This window comes from Canis lupus, chromosome 4, assembly GCF_003254725.2.
Source record: "Canis lupus dingo isolate Sandy chromosome 4, ASM325472v2, whole genome shotgun sequence".
In the NCBI taxonomy this organism is placed as follows: Eukaryota; Metazoa; Chordata; class Mammalia; order Carnivora; family Canidae; genus Canis; species Canis lupus.
In genome coordinates this window covers 35,711,719-35,734,619 of record NC_064246.1, presented here as the reverse complement: position 1 = coordinate 35,734,619, position 22,901 = coordinate 35,711,719, and the positions used below count along the sequence as shown (strand labels likewise).

Below are 22,901 nucleotides of genomic sequence, written 5' to 3'. Positions count from 1 at the left end.
TGGTGGAAATGAGATCTTAATGGGGACCAGGTAAGACATTGATAAAAATGTAGGGAAAAATCCATTTCTGGTTTTTGTGGCAAAGAAATGAAATGCCATTCTAGCTTTTTGCCATGGCAAGATGAGGAGGCTGAAGAAAAACGGGTTCTTCTTCTAAAAAGCAGGATGGGGAGTTGTCTTGAGGATGAGGCTGGGACATGAAGAAAGGGGAAAGGAGACTGGATATTTGAAATCCAAAGCTGCTTAACTAAACCTGATTCCATGTCCCATTGTGGCCAGGGCAGGTGGAAGGGTGGGTGTCCTAGGCTGCTAGCACTCACACTCCCCTGGCTCTAGGCACCCCACATGCAGTATGCCAGAAGATTGCTGGCAAACTCATAGATGTGGAGCAAAGCCAGCAGGACAGGGCTCCAGCAAAGCATCCCAGAAAGGAGAAACCCATGTGACCTGGCCCTGCTTATTGGAAAAACAGAGCAGAATGCAAAAATGTGCTGTTCTGCCATTCTGAGGTGAGCTAGGGCTTTCTACCTTCAGCCCTCCCTGAAACACCTCCCAGAGAACAGGCCTCCCAGCCTGGAGATGAGGAGTAACCTGGTCTTGGTGGACAGTGATTCATTCCCCCTTGACAGCCAGAACCATCCAGCATTCCAAGCTGGGAGAGCTAATGGATGACCTAACCCGGGCCCAGAAGCCAGTGGCATGCCCTCAGAAGACTCTCAGTGCTTTTGTCTGCAGGAGGCAGGGGAGAGGCTGGCAGCTTCCCTGCCTTTCACACTGTCACACAATCATATTCCACAGTGGAACATTATAGCACAAAGCAGAATTATTAACTTTCCCACTGGCCTCCCGGAAGGGAGGAAGCAAAGCCAGAGGGGCTATGTCGATGCAGTGCATATCTGGAAATCAAACTTCCTAGAGCATTTTAGAGGGCTTCAGATTCCCACGAGGGTACATCAAGGGCAGGAGATCTTTTTCCTTTTCTTCTTTTTTGAAAACTAAACCTATGGTAGAGATGGTGAAAATTTAGGCCTTCCCCACCTGGCCAGGAATCAGGCCCTAAACCATTGGGGATCCAGAACACCCCAAAGCCTGTCAGCCTCTGCCCATCTGTCTTGGTACTTCCTAGACCACTCTAGGTGGTTTCTCAGGTCTCATGGAATGCTTGGTGTATTGCTTCTCCCTCAGCCCCAGGGTATTCTGCATGACCTGCTGGGTGGCTGTCATCCCTAAAAAAAGTCCCTGAGTCTGTGCAGGGAGGTGCAGGATGTGGCCACGGCTGTTTCTCCAACTCCCCTAGAATGAGTACTACTGCACTATCTGGACCTGCCTGCTTCAGGACCCATCATCTCCCTTCCAACAGCCTGATGATATGGGAACCGTCCATACTCTCACTTTACCGCAGCCTGGGAAGGTTGGATCATTTGCTTGGGACCATAAAGCTAGGCAGTGGCAGAGGAAGAACATTTACTCAGGTCTATCTGATGTCAGAGATCTGCTCATAATCACTGGCACCCACCAGATCAGCCCAAGAGTGTATGGATTCTCCCTAGAGAATTTGGGTGGAGTCATGTCCCGTTACCCCACAGGCTACCGTGCAAATGCCCACCTGAATTAAGGGGTAGACCAGTTATTCTCAAACTTGGCTATGCCTCAGAATGATAGAGAGGGTACATTAAAATGTAGATTGCTGGGCTCCATTGCCAGAGTTCCCCTTTCTAGGGGTCTTGGGGGTGGGCCTAAGAGTGTGCATTCCTAACAAGTCCCAGGTGATGCTGCTATGGCTAGCCCAGCAACTACTCTTTGACTGCCACTGGGGTACACCAGTCCCACTAACTGGAAAATCTGCCCAAATAGAATCGTTTTAGTGCATGCAGAATAATTACAGAGCTCTAGCTTCTAGTGCTCTTTGAATTTAGAAATTTCTTGTTTAAGTAAAAGAGAACAAAGGATTCCTCAAGTATAAGTGTTCTATTTCTTTAAAAAAAATAAAAAAAAAAAAAGTAGTCCAAAGAAAATAAGACCAAAGACTCATCTGGGTGGTAGGTCATAGGAATTGGTTAATCTCAGTGTTTTTCTCTATGTTTAAAATTTTTCAAAATAATTTTTAACATAAGGAAGGACAAGGGTTGTAAAGTGAACCTCTGGTCCAGAGTCCCAGCTTCACAGGAAACGATTTCATACCTGAAGCCTCCTCCCAGCTTACTGGGAGAGAAGTATTGATGTTTCCCAGCACCGTGCTGTCCAAACATGCCACCCCTGTGAGCACAGCTCCACACTCAGCCCTGTGGAATGTTGTGAGAACAATGCCACCACTTCAGTTTGCTTTCATTTTATTGCTCATTTGTCTGTGGGACATTTAGATGTCTGTCCCTCCATATCTGTGTTGACGATCCATGAAGGTGAGTGCTGAGTCCTACTTGAATGATTTTGTCCAAGGCATGCCTAGCACCAGGCTGGGGGCAGGTAGGTCTTTACTGCAGAGTGTAGAGATTCTGAGGGAGAAACTCAGTTTCCTCCCTGGGAGAAATCCCTCCCATTCAGAAGTCCCCCTGGCTTCCCCAGCACCCTCTGCTGGGGCTACTGTTAGCTCATTTGCTTCTCTCCAGTTGCTTAATTTCTTTATGAAATTGGCACCTGCAGTGTTCCAGCCAGAGGGTGTTGCTGCTTCTCCCTTCTTGTCTTTTTTAAAATGCAACTTAAGGAAACACAGTGATGGTGATTGACAGTAATAATTTTATCCTCATTCCTGCCCTTCCAGCTTCTACTGTCTCTTCCCGAGATTGTTGCAACAGCCCAGAACTGGTCTCCTTGCCTCTGCCCTTGCCTCCCTTCATCTCTCCTCAGTCCAGTGGCCAGAGGGATCCTATTAAGATGTAAGGCAGATCACATCACCCCTCTGTTACAAACCCTCTAGTGGCTTCCATTCTAATTCTAGAGAAAAAGACACAGCCCTTATAAACCTGACATGACTCGGCACCGTGCCCCCCTCTCCCACACACACACCCTCCTCTCTGACCAGCTCTCCTCTTCCCTCTCCCTGAACTGCCTCCAGCTCAGCCACAATCTCATATATGCTGGCCACACTCACTGCCCCAGGGCCTTTGCATTCACTGTGTCCTCTGCCTGGATCACTCTTCCTCCAAATATCCACACAGCTCCGTTTCTCATGTTCTTTAGGTCTACTTTATCCTTAGGTCTACTTTATGTAACTTTATCATGCAGGCCCTCCCTACAACTCTGTTGCAAAGAATAATCCCATCTTCTCGTTGTGCTCCCCATAACTTCATTTTTCTCCATGGTACTTCTCACTGTCTGAGGTTTGGTGTATCTTACTTGTTTGTCTCCCATATTAGAATATGAGTTCCATGAGAGAAGAGATTTTTCTAGTTCCTAGAAGAGTACCCCATAGTGGTACTCTAAGATTACTTACATGAATGATAGCTGCATTGATTGAGTGCTTACTATATGCTATTCACTGTTCTAAACACTTTACATTTTACAGATAAGGAAATGGGCACAGGGAGATTGAGTCATGCTACCTGTAAATCTACAAAGTGGAGGGCAGCCCAGGTGGCTCAGCGATTTAGCGCTGCCTTTGGCCCAGGGCCTGATCCTGGGGACCTGAGATCCAGTCCCACGTTGGGCTCCATGCATGGAGCCTGCTTATCCCTCTGCCTGTGTCTCTGCCTCTCTCTCTCTCTCTGTCTCTCATGAATAAATAATAAAATTAAATCTTTTTTAAAAATCTACAAAGTGAAGAAGATGCTTGGGTTACAGGTAAAGGTAGCACCTCTATGTTAGGGTTCTTCAGAGAAACAGGACCAATAAGGTTATTATATGTATATGAAAAGAGAGATGGATTAATTTTAAGAAATTGGCTCATATGATTATGGGGACTGGCAAGTACTAAATCTACAAGTCAGGCACACTGGAGACCCAAGGAAGACTTGATGTAGCAGTGTTGACTCTGAAGGCTGTCTGGAGGCAGGATTACTTTCTTGGGGGACCTCAGTCTTTTCTCTTAAGGCTGATTGGATGAGACCCATCTACATCATGGAAGGTAGTCTGCTTTACTCAGTCTGTTTTAAATGTAATCAAATCTAGGGGTGCCTAGATGGCTCAGTTGGTTGAGCATCCAGGTCATGATCTGATCTCTGGGTCATGGGATCAAGCCCAATTTCGGCTCTGTGCTCAGCAAGGAGTCTGTTCAAGATTCTCTCTCCCTCTTCCTCTGCCCATCCCACCGCACTCACTCTCTTTCTTTCAAATCAATCAATTAAAAAAATATAAATAAATGTTAATGACATCTTTAAAAAAAATACCTTCACAGTGACATCTAGATGGGTGTTTGGCCAAGCACCTGGACACTATAGCCCAGCCCCGTGGCCACATGAAATGAACCATCAGCACCTGTAAGGAGGTATATGTTGGTCAGGCTGATCTTGCACCCTTCCTCTGTAAGATACATCCTACCTGTCCTGATGGCATAAAGAAGGTGGGGTGAGAGAGCAACCCCAAAGAGTCTGTGGTACTCGGGAGCTTCCAGTCCTAGCAGGCGTTCTCTGACTTAACGATCACCCAAGTCCTAGGATATTGTCTTCCTTCTGTGCACAGCCAGCTAAGTGGTAGAGCTCCAGCTCATCACGTCTCCTCACCCTTGTCTCCACAAAAACCCTTATCTTCTAGATAATGCATCACACATAAGAGTGGAATGGTCCTTGGTCACACCTAGGTGATGGGGCAATTGCATCTACTGAATTGGAGTCCCAGGCCTGTTACCCCTTCCAGGATGAGGGAAGGAGGGAAGGCCTGGGCCTCTGGCAGCCAGCAGCCAATGGAGACCACTCCTTGCTCCTGGCATAGCTTTTAGCAATGAGAATCTGGGAAGGGTGGGGCTGAGGAATGAGAAGACCGTGGCCCAAGTCCAGGTGTACCAGTGTCCAGCCTCATGACCAGGCAAGCTACCTAACGTCTCTGAGCCTCAGTCGCCAAATCTGTAATGACAGTATTGATAATGCCAACCTGGCTGGTTTTGATGAGAGTTAAATGAGCCCCTGCTTGTTTTTCTCCCATCTTTCAAGGCCAGAGCCCCGAGGGCTATATCAAGTATAGGCCGGTCTGGTATAGGTCCACAAAAACTGTAGACCCACACTGGTTTCAGATGCATGAGGACTGATTGGGTGTAGTGCCTCATTCCAAGCCAGTGGGAGCAGACTGCCCATTGCCGGAAAAAGCCAGAGCCTCTTAAGAGCCAGAGCCTTGGTTTTCCTGTGGTGTCCCCCTGGCATGATGGCCTGGGTCCCACAGAAACTTTCATGGGCTGCCATGTTCTCAGGGTTCATGCTAGGTACTCCTCAGATCTAGCAGCTATCACCATTGGGCACGGGCCTCTAAGGGCCCCTTGGGTGAGCCTCAGTCCCTGTGGTGGACGTTACATTCAGCCGTGATACAGAAGGAATGGCATGGAGGTGGGGGAGTCCTGCTTTCTAAGTTGTCACAGTAGCAATAGGTGGGGGTTTGTTTCACAGTACACCTCTTCCCACTGCACCTTCCAGCTCCTGCCCCAGTCCTAGACACGTGTGTGTACCAGTGGGTAGATGTACACACACACATCTATAGATCACACCATAGGTATTGTGTTATTCAACTTTGTTCCCTAATGTATCCTCTTTTTTAAGTCTGTCTACATGTACACCTATTTTTTAATCAGATGCTACTTTTATCCTATTTCTCCACTTTAAATACTTCCACCATGTCATAATTATTACTGTAATATCCATATAATATCCCATCTTTTGGAATGTACCATAATTAACTAAATCCTCCATGCCACGAAACATTTTGTATCTTGGTGCTTCTATGGAATTATTTCCTTAGAATTCATTTTTAGAGTCCATGTGTTGTGTTGAAGGAGGGTCCAAGCATTTCTGTTGTTCTTCAGACTTATTTCTCTCCTAAAATGTGGTATCAATGTACCATGCCATGAAGAATGCCCTTTTTTTGGAGGTGCGGGGATGGGGGGATTACCATCAAACACTATTGGGGAGATAGACTATGGAGAAGAGTCAGGAAGAAGACATGTTTGCTGCGGCTGGGAAACGTGATAGGTTATTTTCTTCTGTCTCCTCAGCACAACTAGCTCCACAGCCAGTAGCTGTGACACCGAGTTTACTAAAGAAGATGAGCAGAGGCTGAAGGATTACATCCAGCAGCTCAAGAACGACAGGGCGGCGGTCAAGCTGACCATGCTGGAGCTAGAGAGTATCCACATCGATCCCCTCAGCTACGACGTTAAGCCCCGGGGGGACAGCCAGCGTCTGGACCTGGAAAATGCTGTGCTGATGCAAGAGCTGATGGCCATGAAGGTACCATGGCGGGGCGGGGGGACAGTGGAGCCCTGGGTGCATGTGCTGTGATGTCATCAGGAGGAGATGGGGAAAGGACCCTCAAAAGCAGGTCGGCAAAGATGGCAAATCAACCTGGTCCAGGTTCAGTCACTTCCCCCTGGAGGACAGCCAGAGCTGCATTTGTAGACAGGATGCCTTTCAGTGTATCTGGGGTCCCCTGGACTGGACACAACCCCAGAGGGGGTCAGTTGCACTCTGGAGAATGCCTCAGGGTGTCTCAGCTCAGCTTTGGGACACCACACTCTCAGATCAGATCCCTACAGGCTGGAGCAGCCTCTGCTTCTGTAAAAGGACCTCTAATCTCCAGCAGCTGATGGTGCTTCTTGGGTTAATGCTGACATTCACGTGGAGTAGGGGAGGACAGGACGAGGGCAGGTGCAGAACTTGGAGCAGAGTCCCGGTTTACTGACACCCTTGTCCTTCCGTGCCTCATGGAGCCCGCCTGGATCATGACACCCTCTGGTGAGGGATGCCAGTGCTGTTCACATCGGTGCTTCCTCACAAGACCCTGGGCTGTTCACCCAGCCTGCTCAGTTCTCTGTTGGCATCTGTAAAGCAGGGGGAGCTTTGGGAAAGCTGGTGCCCATCCCTTCAGCAAGACACACCTTGCATGTTTCTGGCCAGGGGTTGCCGAGCCCTCGGCCCTACTCTGCTGAGTGCCTGCTTAGAAGACAGCTGTGGTGTGATGAAGAATATATCTGGTAGTGTTCCCCACTTCTGCTGAGAGCTTCCAAAACCCTTGTCATTTCCTGAGTGAAAGCAGTGTCTTTATTGTGGTAATGAGGCCACACCTGGTGGGACCCCTGAAAGCAGCAGCACAAGAGTTGTCACTGGAAGGATCCAGTGTGTGATTATAGGATTGGACTTTGAGCACCTTGACCTCCAGGGAGGGGAGGAACGCTTCAGATTGAGTTTCTCTGTGTGGCCAGTGATTTAACCAGCTGTGGCCAGTCATGAAAGTAAAAGCCCTGGACACCAAGGCTCAAAAAAGATCTGCTTTCAGCGCTCTTCCAGGCACCCCTGTGCGCATGCCCCGTGGTAAAACTGTCATCTTTGTTACATGCTTTCCTGAGTCTAGCAAGCTTTTGGTCCTGAGTAAGTTGTGCAAGCCCCTGAGTTGGTGAGAAGTGCAAGTGGCCTGGGGACCCCCCCCCACTACTCGTGGCTGGTGGGTGAAGTGAAGTGAAGGCAGTGTCAGAGGACCATCCTTAACCTGTGGCATCTGCAAGAACTCCAGGAAGTTGAGATCTGAGTATATTGTATTGTGTACCCAGGTGAAGTGGAAACAGAATAACTACTCGCCAGGAGCATGGTCCTGTAGGGCTGCGAGCAGCTCTCAGCAGGACTGTGGCAGAGGTGGGCACTTGGACGGGCTGCTCCTGCAGCCCGGCCTGCTAGCTTGGGGAGGGAGAGCTGGGAGCCGTGTTCCCAAGCCTGCTCTCCAAACCCCACTCTCCTGTGCACAAAGGCCTGATTTGCTCAGTCTTGGATTGTGCAGTGTCTCTGGCTGCCAGGTGTTGAGACATGAAGGAGGAGCTCTCAGGGACAGAACCCAGCTGAGGAGACCAGAGGCAGGTCTGTTGGGCCAGGTGGTCAAGGAAGTGCTGAATTAATAGCTGGTAACTGGTGTCTCCTGTTGGAACCAGCACTGTCTCTGGGAGAGACTGGCACCCCCTCTCTGGTTAGCCCACATCTGGAGAGGAAAGAGGAGCCACAGCAGTGGTCAACCCAACGCACTCGGGTCACTTGCTCAATATGTTCCTGTCCCTGGTGGCTGCTCAATGTTGAGTCTGGCTGAGTCCTAGAAAAACTTCAGATGATGGCAGCAGATTAGGAATCAGCCTTTTGCTTCTGAGCTGGCTTACCATGTCCCACCCACTCAGCTCAGACCCTGACTTCTGTTCCCTCTGTGGAATCCTTATGCCACCTTGGCTGATTTCTCCTCTCATTGCCCATGAGCTGGGCATTGGGTCCATCATCACAGTGCCTTTTTCCCCAATAAGGAGCCCTGTTTGTGGTCCTTTGCACACTGCGGCCTGAGCTGTAAAGCTGCCCTCTTGTTCTGTGTTCCAATCATCATGTTTCATGTGGCTAAAGACTAAAGGATTTCCTTTTTATATTCAAGCCAACGTGTGTGATAAATTCCAGTTACTGTGGCCAGGAAAGACGTTCTTGGTGGAATAAAATAATCCCTTTGCTATTTGAAAATAAAATGTGTATACCTCATTTCCTCATGGAAATAGTCTAAAAGAGCAGAAATGGGGTACCTGGGTGACTCAGTTGATTAAGCTTCCAACTCTTTTTTTTTTTTTAAGATTTTATTTATTTATTCATTAGAGGACATGCAGAGAGAGAGAGAGAGGCAGAGACACGGGCAGAGGGAGAAGGAGGCTCCCTGCAGGGAGTCCAATCTAGGACTCTAGAATCATACCAGGAGCCAAAGGCAGACGCTCAACCACTGAGCCACCCAGGGATCCCAGCTTCTGACTCTTGATTTTGACGCAGGTCATGATCTCAGGGTCCTGAGATCGAGCCCTGCTTTGAGCTCTGCACTGTGTGGAGCTTGCTTTAAGTATCTCTCCTTTCTCCCCCCTTTTTCTTCTCTCTCTCACTCTCACTGTATCTCTCTAATTCAAATTTAAAAAATAGAAGAGCAGTTATTATAAAAAGCTGGGAGAGAAATAACCTATAATATGATCCAGAGGCAACCAATGCTTATCTTCTGGCTTCTTTACCTTCCTTTGAGGTTTTTTAAAGGATACACATCAGAGTTCCCTCCCTTCCCTATGCGTTATGCTCAAGGGGATGTGCGCACCCATTCCAAAACCACCAGCAGCAGATTATGTTGGGTTTCACCATTTCATTCTAGGATATGGTTGCTGAGAAACTCAGGTTTTCTGGGTTTTTCACTTCTTATGCATGATCTTTAGTAAACACCTTTTCATTCCTAGATGACCTACTTGATTCCTTTTCAAATCTACTCTTCTTTTTGGAATATCCTCTTTCCATGGTGACCCTCCTTCCTCTCTTTGTTTTAGATATTTATTTTCTAGTGTTCCATCTGTTTTCTCTGATTCTCTCAAATGCTGATTCTATCTCACATGATTTGTTTCCATTTTCTCTTTGTGTGGTTTGGGGGCAGGGTATGTACCAGCCCATCTTCAGTGGAGATTGTGTCTTCTACAGGGTCTCACGGGTCCTGGGTTTTAGATATGCCTATAGAGTGCTTCTGTACATGGATCTGTGGGGACCCATGGGTTTCAGAGTTTTAGGACCAGTTACATTCTTTTACATTCTTGGCTGAGGATTCCTGTTTCACATCTACATAGGACAGCTTTGTGGCTCTGATTCCTTACAAAAGGCTCTTCTCCCTTTTCCCACCCAGACCATGAGGGCTAAGTTTCCTCACCACATCTCCAAAAAGGAAGTCTTCTAGCCTTTTACTCTACGCAGTACTTTGAGAGTCCTGGTTCATGTAGGGGGTCTCTGTTCAAGCTCTCTGCCCTGCCCTTAACACAGGTGCTCAAAGCACAGGCCCTCAGGCCTCCATAGTGATCTGAACTCTATTGGCCTGTATTGTGGCCACCTTGCTTTTCTTCTTGGGCAGAGTTCCTTCTTCATTTCTGGCACCCATGGATTCATTTTACCTTCTTTCAAGCTTGCATTTATATGTTCTGGGTGTGACGTTCCCATTAGCTCAGTATGCAGTGTTGCCAGAACCTTCAGAATCCTGCTTCTGATGGCAAAAGATGAGAAGGCCTCAGTATATGGAAACACCTTTCATTCTAGTTTTATATTTCATCTTTAGGGAAGTTCTGGGTGCTGCTTTTGAGTAGTCACTGAGCACATTGCCTTCTACATATCCAGTGCCACCTCCTCTCTGTCCCCTGGCCCTGATCTGAATATTACAAGTCATAGTGGGTGCCCTCTAGGTATTTCCCTACACTGGAGAGTGAGAACATCTACACTCCAGGCCTAGCTTATCCAGAAGAACATACCAGGCCTGTGGCTTACTACCTCAAAAGGGTCAGCTCAGAGTTCACTAGAATCTGTGACCTTGGTGAATTCTTCTCAAGGCAGTGAATCAGAAAGAATTCTTTTTAAATATTTTATTTATTTATTCATGAGAGACACAGAGAGAGAGAGAGGCCGAGACACAGGCAGAGGAAGAAGCAGGCTCCATGCAGGGAGCCCAACGCGGGACTCGATCCCAGAACCCTGGGATCATGACCTGAGCCAAAGGTAGACGCTCAACTGCTGAGCCACCCAGGTGCCCCTAAGAGATCATCTTTCTCAGTAAGATCACAGAGGTAGCTGGAAAGACTGATCTGGTCATGTAGTGGTAGAATCACATGACCAGAGTCATGCATGGGCTCACCTTGAGGGAGGGACTATAATAGCTTAGTGGTTAAGAGCCAGAAAGCCTGGCTTACAATTTATGCAGTAATTGTGGGCAGGTGGATTTCCCTCTGCGTGCCTCAGTTTCCTGTCCGTGTATAGAGATGTTCGTAATGCCTCCCTCAAATGGAAAAATATTCCATGCTCATGGATTGGAAGAATTAGTATTGTGAAAATGTCAATGTTACCCAGGGCAATTTACACGTTTAATGCAATCCCTATCAGAATACCATGGACTTTCTTCAGAGAGATGGAACAAATAATCTTAAGATTTGTGTGGAATCAGAAAAGACCCCGAATAACCAGGGGAATATTAAAAAATAAAACCATTGCTGGGGGCATCACAATGCCAGATTTCAGGTTGTACTACAAAGCTGTGGTCATCAAGACAGTGTGGCACTGGCCCAAAAACAGACACAGAGATCAATGGAACAGAATAGAGAATCCACAAGTGGACCCTCTCAACTTTATGGTCAACTAATATTCGACAAAGGAGGAAAGACTATCCACTGGAAGAAAGACAGTCTCTTCAATAAATGGTGCTGGGAAAATTGGACATCCACATGCAGAAGAATGAAACTAGACCACTCTCTTGCACCATACACAAAGATAAACTCAAAATGGATGAAAGATCTAAATGTGAGACAAGATTCCATCAAAATCCTAGAGGAGAACAGAGGCAACAAACACCCTTTTTGAACTCGGCCACAGTAACTTCTTGCAAGATACATTCATGAAGGCAAGAGAAACAAAAGCAAAAATGAACTATTGGGACTTCATCAAGATAATAAGCTTCTACACAGCAAAAGAAACAGTCAACAAAACTACAAGACAACCTACAGAATGGGAGAAGATATTTGCAAATGACGTATCAGATAAAGGGCTAGTTTCCAAGATCTGTAAAGAACTTATTAAACTCAACAGCAAAGAAACAAACAATCCAATCATGAAATGGGCCAAAGACATGAACAGAAATCTCACAGAGGAAGACGTAGACATGGCCAACATGCACATGAGAACATGCTCCGCATCACTTGCCATCAGGGAAATACAAATCAAAACCACAATGAGATACCACCTCACACCAGTGAGAATGGGGAAAATTAATAAGACAGGAAACAACAAATGTTGGAGAGAATGTGGAGGAAGGAGAACCCTCTTGCACTGTTGGTGGGAATGTGAACTGGTGCAGCCACTCTGGAAAACTGTGTGGAGGTTCCTCAAAGAGTTAAAAATATATCTGCCCTACGCCCCAGCAATTGCACTGCTGGGGATTTACCCCAAAGATACAGATGCAATGAAACGCCGGGACACCTGCCCCCCGATGTTTCTAGCAGCAATGTCCACAATAGCCAAACTGTGGAAGGAGCCTCGGTGTCCATCAAAAGATGAATGGAGGGGATCCCTGGGTGGCTCAGCGGTTTAGTGCCTACCTTTGGCCCAGGGTGTGATCCTGGAGTCCCGGGATCAAGTCCCACATCAGGCTTCCTGCATGGAGCTTGCTTCTCCCTCTGCCTGTGTCTCTGCCTCTCTCTCTGTGTGTCTCTCATGAATAAATAAATAAAATATTAAAAAAAAAGATGAATGGATAAAGAAGATGTGGTCTATGTATACAATGGAATATTCCTCAGCCATTAGAAACGACAAATATCCACCATTTGCTTCGATGTGGATGGAACTGGAGGGTATTATGCTGAGTGAAATAAGTCAATCGGAGAAGGACAAACATTATATGATCTCCTTCATTTGGGGAATATAAAACATAGTGAAAGGAATAAAGGAGAAAAAAATGAGTGGGAAATATCAGAAAGGGAGACAGAACACAAGAGACTCCTAACTCTGGGAAACGAACTAGGGGTGGTAGAAGGGGAGGAGGGTGGGAGGTGGGGGTGACTGGGTGATGGGCACTGAGGGGGGCACTTGATGGGATGAGCATTGGGTGTTATTCTATATGTTGGCAAATTGAACTCCAATAAAAAAAAAAGCCTCCCTCAAATTGGAATAATTAAATGATGTAAGCATCTAATACAGTGTTACATGCTCAGTAAATGCTGGTGGCTATTGTTATCTGGCTCCTGGTCCCAAGCCAGCATTTTCCAGTTTTGGTGTTACTTCTTACTCACTTGCCCCCAGAAAACTCTACTTGGAGTTCTCTAAGACCCTTTGAGGAGTTAATCTGATGAGCAGTCACCTGTGAAGGACTCTGTTTCCATTGATGTCATTTGGGCCTCCTGAAGTAGATTAAAAAGCTGAGATGATACCCTTGGTATGGGTACACCCCACTCACCTTGCTCAGCTGCGGGGTGCCAAGGGGCCACTGGGGAGGGTTGAGTATGTGGATTGAGCCCATGGAAAAGGGAAAAGGAAATGGGAATCAAAAGGGAGCTGGTCAGACACAGCTTTGTGTGGACCATCCCCCTTCCCAACCTCTTTGACTGATAGAGCATGGCCTACACATGCCGGGAAACCAGTTTCCAACAGAGACAGGTGTGCCCATTGAGGGTGGCAAGGAGTGGCGGGGGAGGTGTGTTCTGGTTGTTGTAACAGTCTCTCTTACAGTGAACCAAGCCTGCTAGCCTGTAGCTCCCCTTTGTTTATCTCCGTTCTGGTCCAAAGAGTGACAGAGCACAGGCCTTTGTCCACACATCAGTCCTTTAGATGGCAGAGACAGCTGGCTTGTCTCCTTCCTCCCCAGCATCTTGTCCCACCTGCGAAGTGGTAACCCCACTGCAGGTGTGTGTGTCAGTCTCAGACCCCTCGCCATGTGCCTGCTTTTCCATGTGTGGTTCTGCTCTCACTGCACAGGGACCTCATAGCATCTGTGCTCCGCAGGAGGAGATGGCCGAGCTGAAGGCTCAGCTCTACCTACTGGAGAAGGAGAAGAAGGCCCTGGAGCTGAAGCTGAGCACGCGGGAGGCCCAGGAGCAGGCCTACCTGGTACATATTGAGCACTTGAAGTCCGAAGTGGAGGAACAGAAGGAACAGCGCACACGCTCACTGAGCTCCACCAGCAGCGGGGGCAAAGACAAGCCTGGCAAGGTAGGAGCAGGGACGCGGGGACCCCCAGCCTCTGCCTTTACCTCCCACCTGGTCACCACCACCACCTCTCCTGCCCCACAGCCTCAGTTTCCTTATTTGCATGGGAACTGCAAGCCTTTCTAGATATCTTCTTTTTTTAAGGTTTTTTTTTTTTTTTTAAACTTTCATTTATTTATGATAGTCACAGAGAGAGAGAGAGAGAGGCAGAGACACAGGCAGAGGGAGAAGCAGGCTCCATGCACCGGGAGCCTGATGTGGGATTCGATCCCGGGTCTCCAGGATCGCGCCCTGGGCCAAAGGCAGGCGCCAAACCGCTGTGCCACCCAGGGATCCCTTTTTTTAAGGTTTTATTTATTTATTCATAAGAGACACACAGAGAGAGGCAGAGACACAGGCAGGGGGAGAAGCAGGCTCCCTGCAGGGAGACTGATATGGGACTTGATCCCAGGATCCTGGGATCATGCCCTGAGCCAAAGCAGACGCTTCACCACTGAGCCACCCAGGTTTTCCCCTTTCTAGATATCTTAAAGAAGGTAACATTTGAGTGCAAAGAAACCAAACCCACTTAAAAAAAAATCCCACTTTAGGGGATCCCTGGGTGGCACAGCGGCTTAGCGCCTGCCTTTGGCCCAGGGCGTGATCCTGGAGACCCGGGATCGAGTCCCACGTCGGGCTCCCGGTGCATGGAGCCTGCTTCTCCCTCTGCCTGTGTCTCTGCCTCTCTCTCTCTCTCTCTCTGTGTGTGACTATCATAAATAAATTAAAAAAAAAAAAATTAAAAAAAAAAATCCCACTTTAGATACTAGTTAAAGCATTTTCCTGTGCCACAGTCTGATCCAGGGAGTCACCTGTGTTGTCACCCAGTGACCTGACGCCGGCCTGCCTCCTTGGCCCCCCTGCTTGGCATGGCGACCATCGCCTGTGGCCTACTGTAGGTCACATCTGTGCTGATGATTGCGTTTGTTGGCCTCCTATAAATCTCAGCTCTAAGGAGGAGGTGTCCCCATTTATGCGAGGGAGATAAGGCCGACAAGAGACGAGGGGGTCTTGCTGCTAATAAATGGCAGAATCGGGATTTAACCCCGGTTTGGCTAACCGCCGTCCTTGTCTCATTCATGCTGGCACCTCAGCTTCTGTTGGCATTTCAAACGTCAGGCACGGGGGAAGGAGGAAGCCTCCGAGGCAGATGAGGAGGAAGGCAGGCCCTGGATCAGACACAGTGTGTCCCAGAGCGTGGGCTGACAGGGGATGTCATCTTGCCGTCTCACACTCCCATGAGCCCAGAAGTCTTTTTCTGAAATATTCAGGACCCAGAAGAATTACATCCCTTGTCCCAGGGTACTGACATTCTGTAATCTGCATCATACTTCCTGTTCCTAATAAATGCTAGCTTCTCCTGACCCCAGTTTGTTTCCAGCCCAGGATCCAGGGCACACGCTGACTTGCCTATCTCAGGAGTGGCTTCTTACAGCCCAAAGGCAGGGAGTCTCTGGGAGAGTTTCATACCTGTAAAGGATGCGACTTGCTGATTGGTGTGGCAGTTAGTAGTCACTCCCCAAACAGCTGAGAACTGCAGAATGTGCTTCTCAAAGGGCCACAGCTACACTCTACCTCGCACTAGCAGAGGAATTAAGGGAGTTCACAGTCATGGCACCCAACTGGGCCATCTCTCCCAAGACCTGGCTACTCATTCATCATCCATTCATGTGATAGGTGGGAGCTGGTCCCGATGAGGTGCTAGAGGCAGCTCCAGGAGTTTCTGTTCCCGAGAGAGGAACACTGACGGGGAAACAGAGGATTTGTCAAACAGTGACCTAAGACCAAGGATCAATTCCTAGCAAGATGGGAGGCCACGGGCCCAAGATAGAGCCCAGATGTGGAGATCTGGGATAGGTTTCCTGGACTCAGAGCCAGTAGAGTGTGGCAGCCAGCCTGACGAAGAGGGTTGAGGCAGAGAAGTCAGTCCCCTGTAAGCCAATAGAATGCCAAGAGCAAAGACCCAGGGGGAAGAGGAATTGGTACATTGGCTAAAGAGGTCAGGTGGCTGTGTTGTCCTGAGGACAATGAGAAATCACAGAAGGCTCTGCAGCAGGGCATGATGTGCTCCAGTCTGGGCTTAGGAGAGGTCACTGTGAGAGTGAAACCATGAAACCATCTGCCCCCAGCCGGAGGAGCCCAGGTGGGCAGCAGCCTATGAAGAGTTTCATGTGGTAATATCTGGGGCTCAAGATAATGGGGTTTCCCCTTCCATGCCAACACCTTAAAAGTCTTTGTATAGCCATTTGAGTCTGCTAGCAGTCTCTCTGGGACAGAGCTCCAGTGTGTTCTTAGGGTGTGGTAGAAATGGACTCACTGAGCTCTTGCCAGAAGGCCCACGAGCTGAGCATTTTCTCCTAGTTCTTGGTGTTTATTTTGACCGGGGGAAACACTGTGTTTTGTGGAATGACTTCAAAGTACAGAAAATTTTTTTTTAAGATTTTATTTATTTATTCATGAGAGACAGAGAGAGAGGCAGACACACAGGCAGAGGGAGGAGCCGGCTCCATGCAGGGAGCCCAATGTGGGACTCGATCCTGGGTCTCCAGGATCACACCCTGGGCTGAAGGCGGTGCTAAAACCACTGAGCCACCTGGGCTGCCCCAAAGTACAGAAATCTAATGAAAAAAGCCAGATGGTTTTATTTCCTTTTTTTTTTTTTTTTTTTTTTACATTCAAGTAAGAAGCTTTCTAAGAGTACCTTGTGGTGTTTAAGTAATGAAATTATTGTAAGCTGATTATCCTGTCTTTCAAATATCAGGTCCATCTACTAGTTCAATGAAATCTCCCTTCTGGGCTATTCATTTCGTCTTGTCTGTCAGTAAATGAGGCAGGCAGTCTGTATGTAGGAGGGGTTGCCAAACTGTGAAGAGCCAGAAGCCATTATCTTACAGCTTTCGGGTCACACAGACTCCTCTGCAAGTACATAATTTTGCTGTTCTAGACCTGTAGCGTGAACATATAGTGTAGACACAAAGAGGTGTGGGCTGTGTTCTAACAATACTTAATTTATGGACACTGAAATTTCATAGCATTTGTACTCATCACAAAATATTCTTTTTTTCATGATTTTTTAAAATAGAAAAACAATACTTAGCCTTTAGGCCTTATGGAAACAGGTGGCAGGCAAGGTTTGGATGTAGGACATCCACTGTGGTTCTACAGGGTGGATGTTGTGCTGCCTTTAAAACTTCCCTCCAGCTAACAAGCTGGGTCCCAAGTCTTACCCAGGCTGCTTTCAGCTTTTGCAGTTCTTGTCTCTCTGCAGTGGATCCTACCAGACATGTTCAGTGAGAGGCACCAGGTGAGACAAAGCCACCCTTTAAGGACTCTTATGAAATGTTAACATCATATGGGAGCTGATGCATAAAGAAAAGAGAGAGGGCATTAGGGTCAAAACAGATGCCAGGGACCTGTGGAAGAGGCTTGGGTCTGCAGGACCAAGACAGAGAAGGGTGGGGAGTGTAGACAGAGGACACAGCAGAGAGAGGTGTGCAGAGGCTGGCAGTGCTGCTGCATAGAGCCCTGGGTGTAGTCCTCCTGTTCCAGAGTGGGCTGAGGGAGACCCTGTGACCTCCTGTCATCTGGACTTCTGGCACTCACTTTATACTTCCTTGTGGTTCTAATCCCATCGAGATACAACTTTCTGTTTATATTCCATCTTCTGCGACGGACCACAAGCTTTTTATTCTCAAGCCTGGGTTGTTGAAGATCTCAGCACGTGTTTGCTGGGCAAGTGGTCAGATGAGCACCCTTTGGGCCACTGGATTATGCAGCACAGCCATTGCCCTCTGTCTGCACAGAGGGGGAAAGTAGAGTGCTCCAATGGTGATGATGGTTGCTTTATGAGTAGTCCGGATTCAGTTTAGGATTTAAGAGTTCTGGGACGCCTGGATGGCTCAGCGGTTTAGTGCCTGCCTTTGGCTCAAGGTGTGATCCTGAAGCCCCAGGATCGAGTTCCATGTCGGGCTCCCTGCATGGAGCCTGTTTCTCCCTCTGCCTATGTCTCTGTCTCTGTCTCTGTCTCTCTCTCTCTCTGTCTTTCATGAATAAACAAATAAAATCTTAAAAAAAAAATCTCCTTGTTTAAAAAAAAAGGATTTAAGAGTTCTGGTTCTGACACTTCCTCATCTATAAAATGAAATGATTGGGTTTAGATGACATCAAAATTCTGTCTAAGGTTAGATGTGAGTGGGATCACAACTGAAATGGATATAACTTGTCAAGTTACAAGTATAATTACTTCAATTAAAAAAAATGGGGTCTTTTGAGGCTCAGTCAGTTAAAGCCTCCAACTCTTGCTTTGGGCTCAGGTCATGATCTCAGGGTCATGAGGTGGAGCTCTGTTTGAAGCCCTGCATCAGGCTCCACACTGGGTTTAAAGCCTGCTTGAGATTCTCTCTCTCCCTTCCCCCTGCCCCTCCTCCTCCCTCTGCCCCACTACCCCACCCACCCCACCCTCCCCAGTCTCTCTTTCTCTTCTCTCTCTTTTAAAAAATCCACACACAGAGGGTGGACATCTGTTTTCTTCCCTTTTTCCTGGGTTTTCTAGAAGATTAAACTGAACCCACTAAAGCTCCTAAATCTAGAAAAGATTGATCTTCTCCCAAGAAGTGGGTGGGGGGAAGGGACAAAGACACTCAGGTGTATTTCCTACTTGTCTTTTATGAATCACAAGCTTAACCCAGTGGTGAAGAGCACAGATCTGTAGCCAGCTGAGTTGGGTTTGAATCCTGGTTCCACCATGTCCTAGCTGATGACTTGGGGCAACATAACTACTCTGTGCCTTAGTTTTCTCCTTAGTAAATGGGGATAATGATAGTATTTGCCTCAAAGGGTCACCATGATGATCAAGTCCGGGAGGACATGTGTGGAGTGCTCAGAGCATACTGGGAGTCCCCATTACCCACCAGCCGGCCTACAAAAGTCCTGATAAGTGGAGCAGAGCTGTCTTACGCTTCCAAGGTGCACTCAGGCTTGGCCCCAGGGCTAACCAGAATGTGTCTGCTGTCCACAGGAATGTGCTGATGCTGCCTCTCCAGCTCTGTCACTGGCTGAACTAAGGACAACGTGTAGCGACAGCGAGCTGCCTGCGGAGTTCGCCAGCGCCATCCGTAGGTAAGCACCAGTCCCACGGCCCTGGTGAGCAATGCATTCCCACTTCTCTTGGCTGCCCATGTCAGCTCTTTGTAGGTCATCACAGGGAAGGAGCAGGGGTTGATATGCTCTACTTTTCCCCAGGCCTGGGAGGATCACCGTGAAGAAGAGGCCCTGCTGGTGCCAGGCTTGTTGAAAGGGAGTGACGGGGAGAGCATATAGGCAGTCATTTCACCTGCAAGTAGAAGATGTCTCACTCTTTGCTTTTCTGTCATGCTCTTGCATTGACTAGAACTTCAAGACAGTGTTAAATGGCGATGATCCAACAGTCATCTTTGTCTCATACCCAACTTGGTGGCAACACTTCCTTTCAACATCACTGGCTCTTCCCAATCAGAAGGCCTATGTGTGTATTTCTTTAGTCCTGGACATTTTTCCTCTAGTGTCAGTGTTTCTTCCCCTCCCTTCTTCCTTTCCTTCTGCAAGGAGAAACACACTGACCCACCTGGATCTGTCTCCCCCATCATAATTTGCATCATCCCACCATCCTTTTGTAATGCTGTCCAGTAGGCACAGAATGTAAGCCACCTGGGAGATTTCACATTCTCTAGTGGTCAAATTCAAAAAGAAAAAGGAGGGATCCCTGGGTGGCGCAGTGGTTTAGCACCTGCCTTTGGCCCATGGCATGATCCTGGAGACCCGGGATCGAGTCCCACATCGGGCTCCTGGTGCATGGAGTCTGCTTCTTCCTCTGCCTGTGTCTCTGCCTCTCTCTCTCTTTCCGTGTGACTATCATAAATAAATAAATAAATTCTAAAAAAAAAAAAAAAGTAAAAGGCAGGTGACTGGGTGGTTCAGTCGGTTAAGCGTCTGACTCTTCATCTCAGCTCAGGTCTTGATCTCTAGGTTGTGAGTTCAGGGCCCTGCGTTGGGGTCCATGCTAGTAATGGAGCCTACTTAAAAAAAAAAAAAAAGTAAAAAGAAAGTGGTAAATCCACTCTAATTTATTTTATTTATCCAGTGTATCCAAAATACCATTTCAATATGTAATCAGTATTTTTTTTTAAAATACTGTATTTTAAACAGTATCTTATACTTATGTATCTATCTAACAGTATCTTATACTGATGTATAAGATCGTTTTTCTTCCTTCTCCTCATTTTTCTTCTTCCCTAAGTCTTCAAATCTGGTATGTATTTTACACTTACAACACATCTCAGATTAAACCAGTTAACATTTCAAATGTATAGGAGCTCATGTAGCTATTCTGGAAAGGTTCTTTGTCTCATCTTTCCAGCCCACGAATTCATTCCCAGCTATATCCATTGTGATGTGTAGCTTCTATGTTGAGTTTTTTCATTTTGGTGATGAAATTTATCCCTCTTTTTTAACAATGAGGCTATCTGAGGATATTTATTACATATATTCTAAAAATGTTCTTCTGTTTGCTGTATTAACTCTGTTTTCTCACATGTGAGTTCTTTTTAGAGTTGAGTTTTGTGACTTTTGGTTTGGGGTCATAAGCCCAACTTTTGGGCTTCCTGTCCTGCTGGCTGATGACAACCTCTCTATGCATACGGGCCCAAGTGTCTGGTCCCCTCCTGCTTGCATGGCTGGCACCTTTGGTTGGATCACCTCTGAATCTCCTTCCTCCTTTCATAGCAGCTTTCTTCTCTGTGCATCTTGAGTTGTGGTTTCCCTTTTCAAGAAGAATAAAAATCTGCCTTTTATTTTTTATGATTGCTCATGGTTTCGGGTATACAAAGAACACTCCTTGCTCTCCTGACATGCTTGAGTATATTTAAAAATGGGTTTCCCATTATTTCTGGGGATTTGGGGTAGGAGAAACCAGCTACAGTAGCCACTCAGTCTGCTGTCCTGATGCAGCTGGGGCAGATTGTTACAGTGTGGCCTCCAAGCTGGGGATGGATGGAAGGCTGCCTTGTGGGGGGAACTTCACTGCCTTCCTGATTTACTCACTGTCCCTTTGTGTCTTTCCTTCCAAGTTGTAATAACTCTGTTTTTACATTGCCAGCACCTCTGGCCATGAGGTTAAGTTGTAATTGCTTGGTTTGAGGCAGGAAGAGAAAAGTAGCCCAGGGAAAATACCTCAACAAACCCTAATGACTGTGCCAGAAACCTGGATGCAAATCTACTCCCCGCGTCCAACTGGGAGCTGTTTGGATATTGTATCAGTAAATTAAGCCCCTCAATTTTTCAAATTCCCCAAACCCCCAAGGCCTTTGCTGGCACAAGTAGGATGCAGGATTCCACCGATGAAACAGAGAGACCACATTAGTTCGGGCTTCCAGTAAGTTGGTGAGTGTGGATTTCTGATCCAGTCCCAGAGAGATGGAGCCCAGAAAGAACCCACAGGGCTACAGGAGAAAGAAAAATAACATCATTATACTGTAAATATAGGTGAGGAACTGGAATAATCATTTCATGAGGGCACATAATTCAGACACCTGAGAGCTGAGGTCTGGGAGTGTTTTTATGTTTAAAAATCAAGTGGAAACTAACGTCTTGGAAGGTCTTAAATCACTACCAAACTGTGGTTGGAGTCCGTTGAGGGAATCTGCCCTGTATTTTCAGAAATAGTCCCTCCCTTAGAAAAAGATGGTTGCAAACACCAAAGTTGTAGGCCCAGGCATCCAGGCTGCAAAGAGCAGGAGTGGAGAGGGGTTTTGGGAACAGGCTCAGCAGTGGCCTTTTCTGGAGGAGAAACTCCTCTGGAAGGTGCCTTGTGGCATCCTGGTGGCTGGTTCTAGGTCATGGTCCTGTCCCAGGCAAGCCTCCCCGCTGGCTATTTTGCCGGACTTCAGCTTCCACCAGTTCTTTGCAGCCCAGCAACGCCCTCCCTTCTGCTTGGAACCAAACCAGGACTCCAGACAATCACACATTTACTGCGTGCCTCCCATCTGGTCTGATTCCATTCCCTCCACTTGCATGAACATTACTGCACTTTACTGGCTCCAGTGTTACCATCAAACCCATCTGGATGACCAGGTTTCCAGGCTTGCACAGGACAGGTTTTCTTACTGAGGCACCTGATCTTTGCTGTGTTCTGCACAAGATGCATGCCACAAAACCCTTCTTCATCTCAAATCCCTCTCTTGCTGTTAGTCTACTATTTCCATGAATGACCTTTCCAGCAGGGAAGTGAACTGTAAAGATGCAGTTGAGAGTGTATTTTCAGAAATGAGTCGTCTTTGTAGTGACATGGTGTTTGTGTAGCCTGCCTTTGGGACCTAGCACAGCTGAGAGGAGAGGCTGTTTTATCTCCATCATATTCTGGGGAGGCAGTGAGGAGCAGGTGTTGTTCTCTGTATGATGAGGGTGGCATGGGAACGGGCACAGCAAAGCTGAGTAGTCACATAGGGAAGCAGTGGGGACATTGCTTGCCTTCACCTTCTCTGCTGGACCTCCGCATGCTAGCACAGGTGCTTACAGATGGGTATGAGCGGAGCCCGCTCATGTGGGCTCACCTGAACACTCAGTCCACTGTAGTGTGCTTGGTGTGGGCAGATGGGAACCTTTGCACCCCTAGTACATCTGTCTACCAGATGCCGAGGGGAAGTGAACTGCCAGGGGTCAGGAGGCAAACCTCCTCTAACACACAGACCCCGGGTCATACTGGTTAAAAGGTAGGGATGCTGGACTCTTCAGTGCTAGAGGACAAGAAAGAGTTGGGAAGGGGGCGGTGGGATGCCCGGGTGGCTCAGTGGTTGAGTGTCTGCCTTTGGCTCAGGGCATGATCCCAGGTCTTGGGATTGAGTCCCACAGACTCTGCCTACACCTCTGCCTCTCTCTTTGTGTCTATCATGAATAAGTAAAATCTTAAAAAAAAAAAAAAAAGGAAGGGGCCTGGTGATGTGGTGACCACCTCAGATGATTCCACATCCACGTGGCAGGATCCCACTT

General features: G+C 47.5%; 1 protein-coding gene across 13 annotated transcripts in view; it reads left to right on the top strand.

Annotated features, from left to right (window-relative positions):
* Positions 1-22,901, top strand: part of MCC (MCC regulator of WNT signaling pathway) — a 305,067-nt gene that overhangs the window by 251,400 nt on the left and 30,766 nt on the right. For 11 of the 13 annotated variants that reach the window (XR_003131184.3, XR_007410039.1, XR_003131183.3 and 8 more), the window contains 3 exons: positions 6,131-6,365; positions 13,611-13,844; positions 18,898-18,998. Coding sequence is in view for 8 of the 13 variants with exons in the window: in XM_025435387.3 (XP_025291172.1) it covers positions 6,131-6,365; positions 13,611-13,844; positions 18,898-18,998 (570 nt within the window). In the remaining 5 variants the exon portion in view is untranslated. The remainder of the gene's footprint in view (positions 1-6,130; positions 6,366-13,610; positions 13,845-18,897; positions 18,999-22,901) is intronic. The other 2 variants (XR_007410040.1, XM_025435388.3) reach the window with 1 other exon arrangement.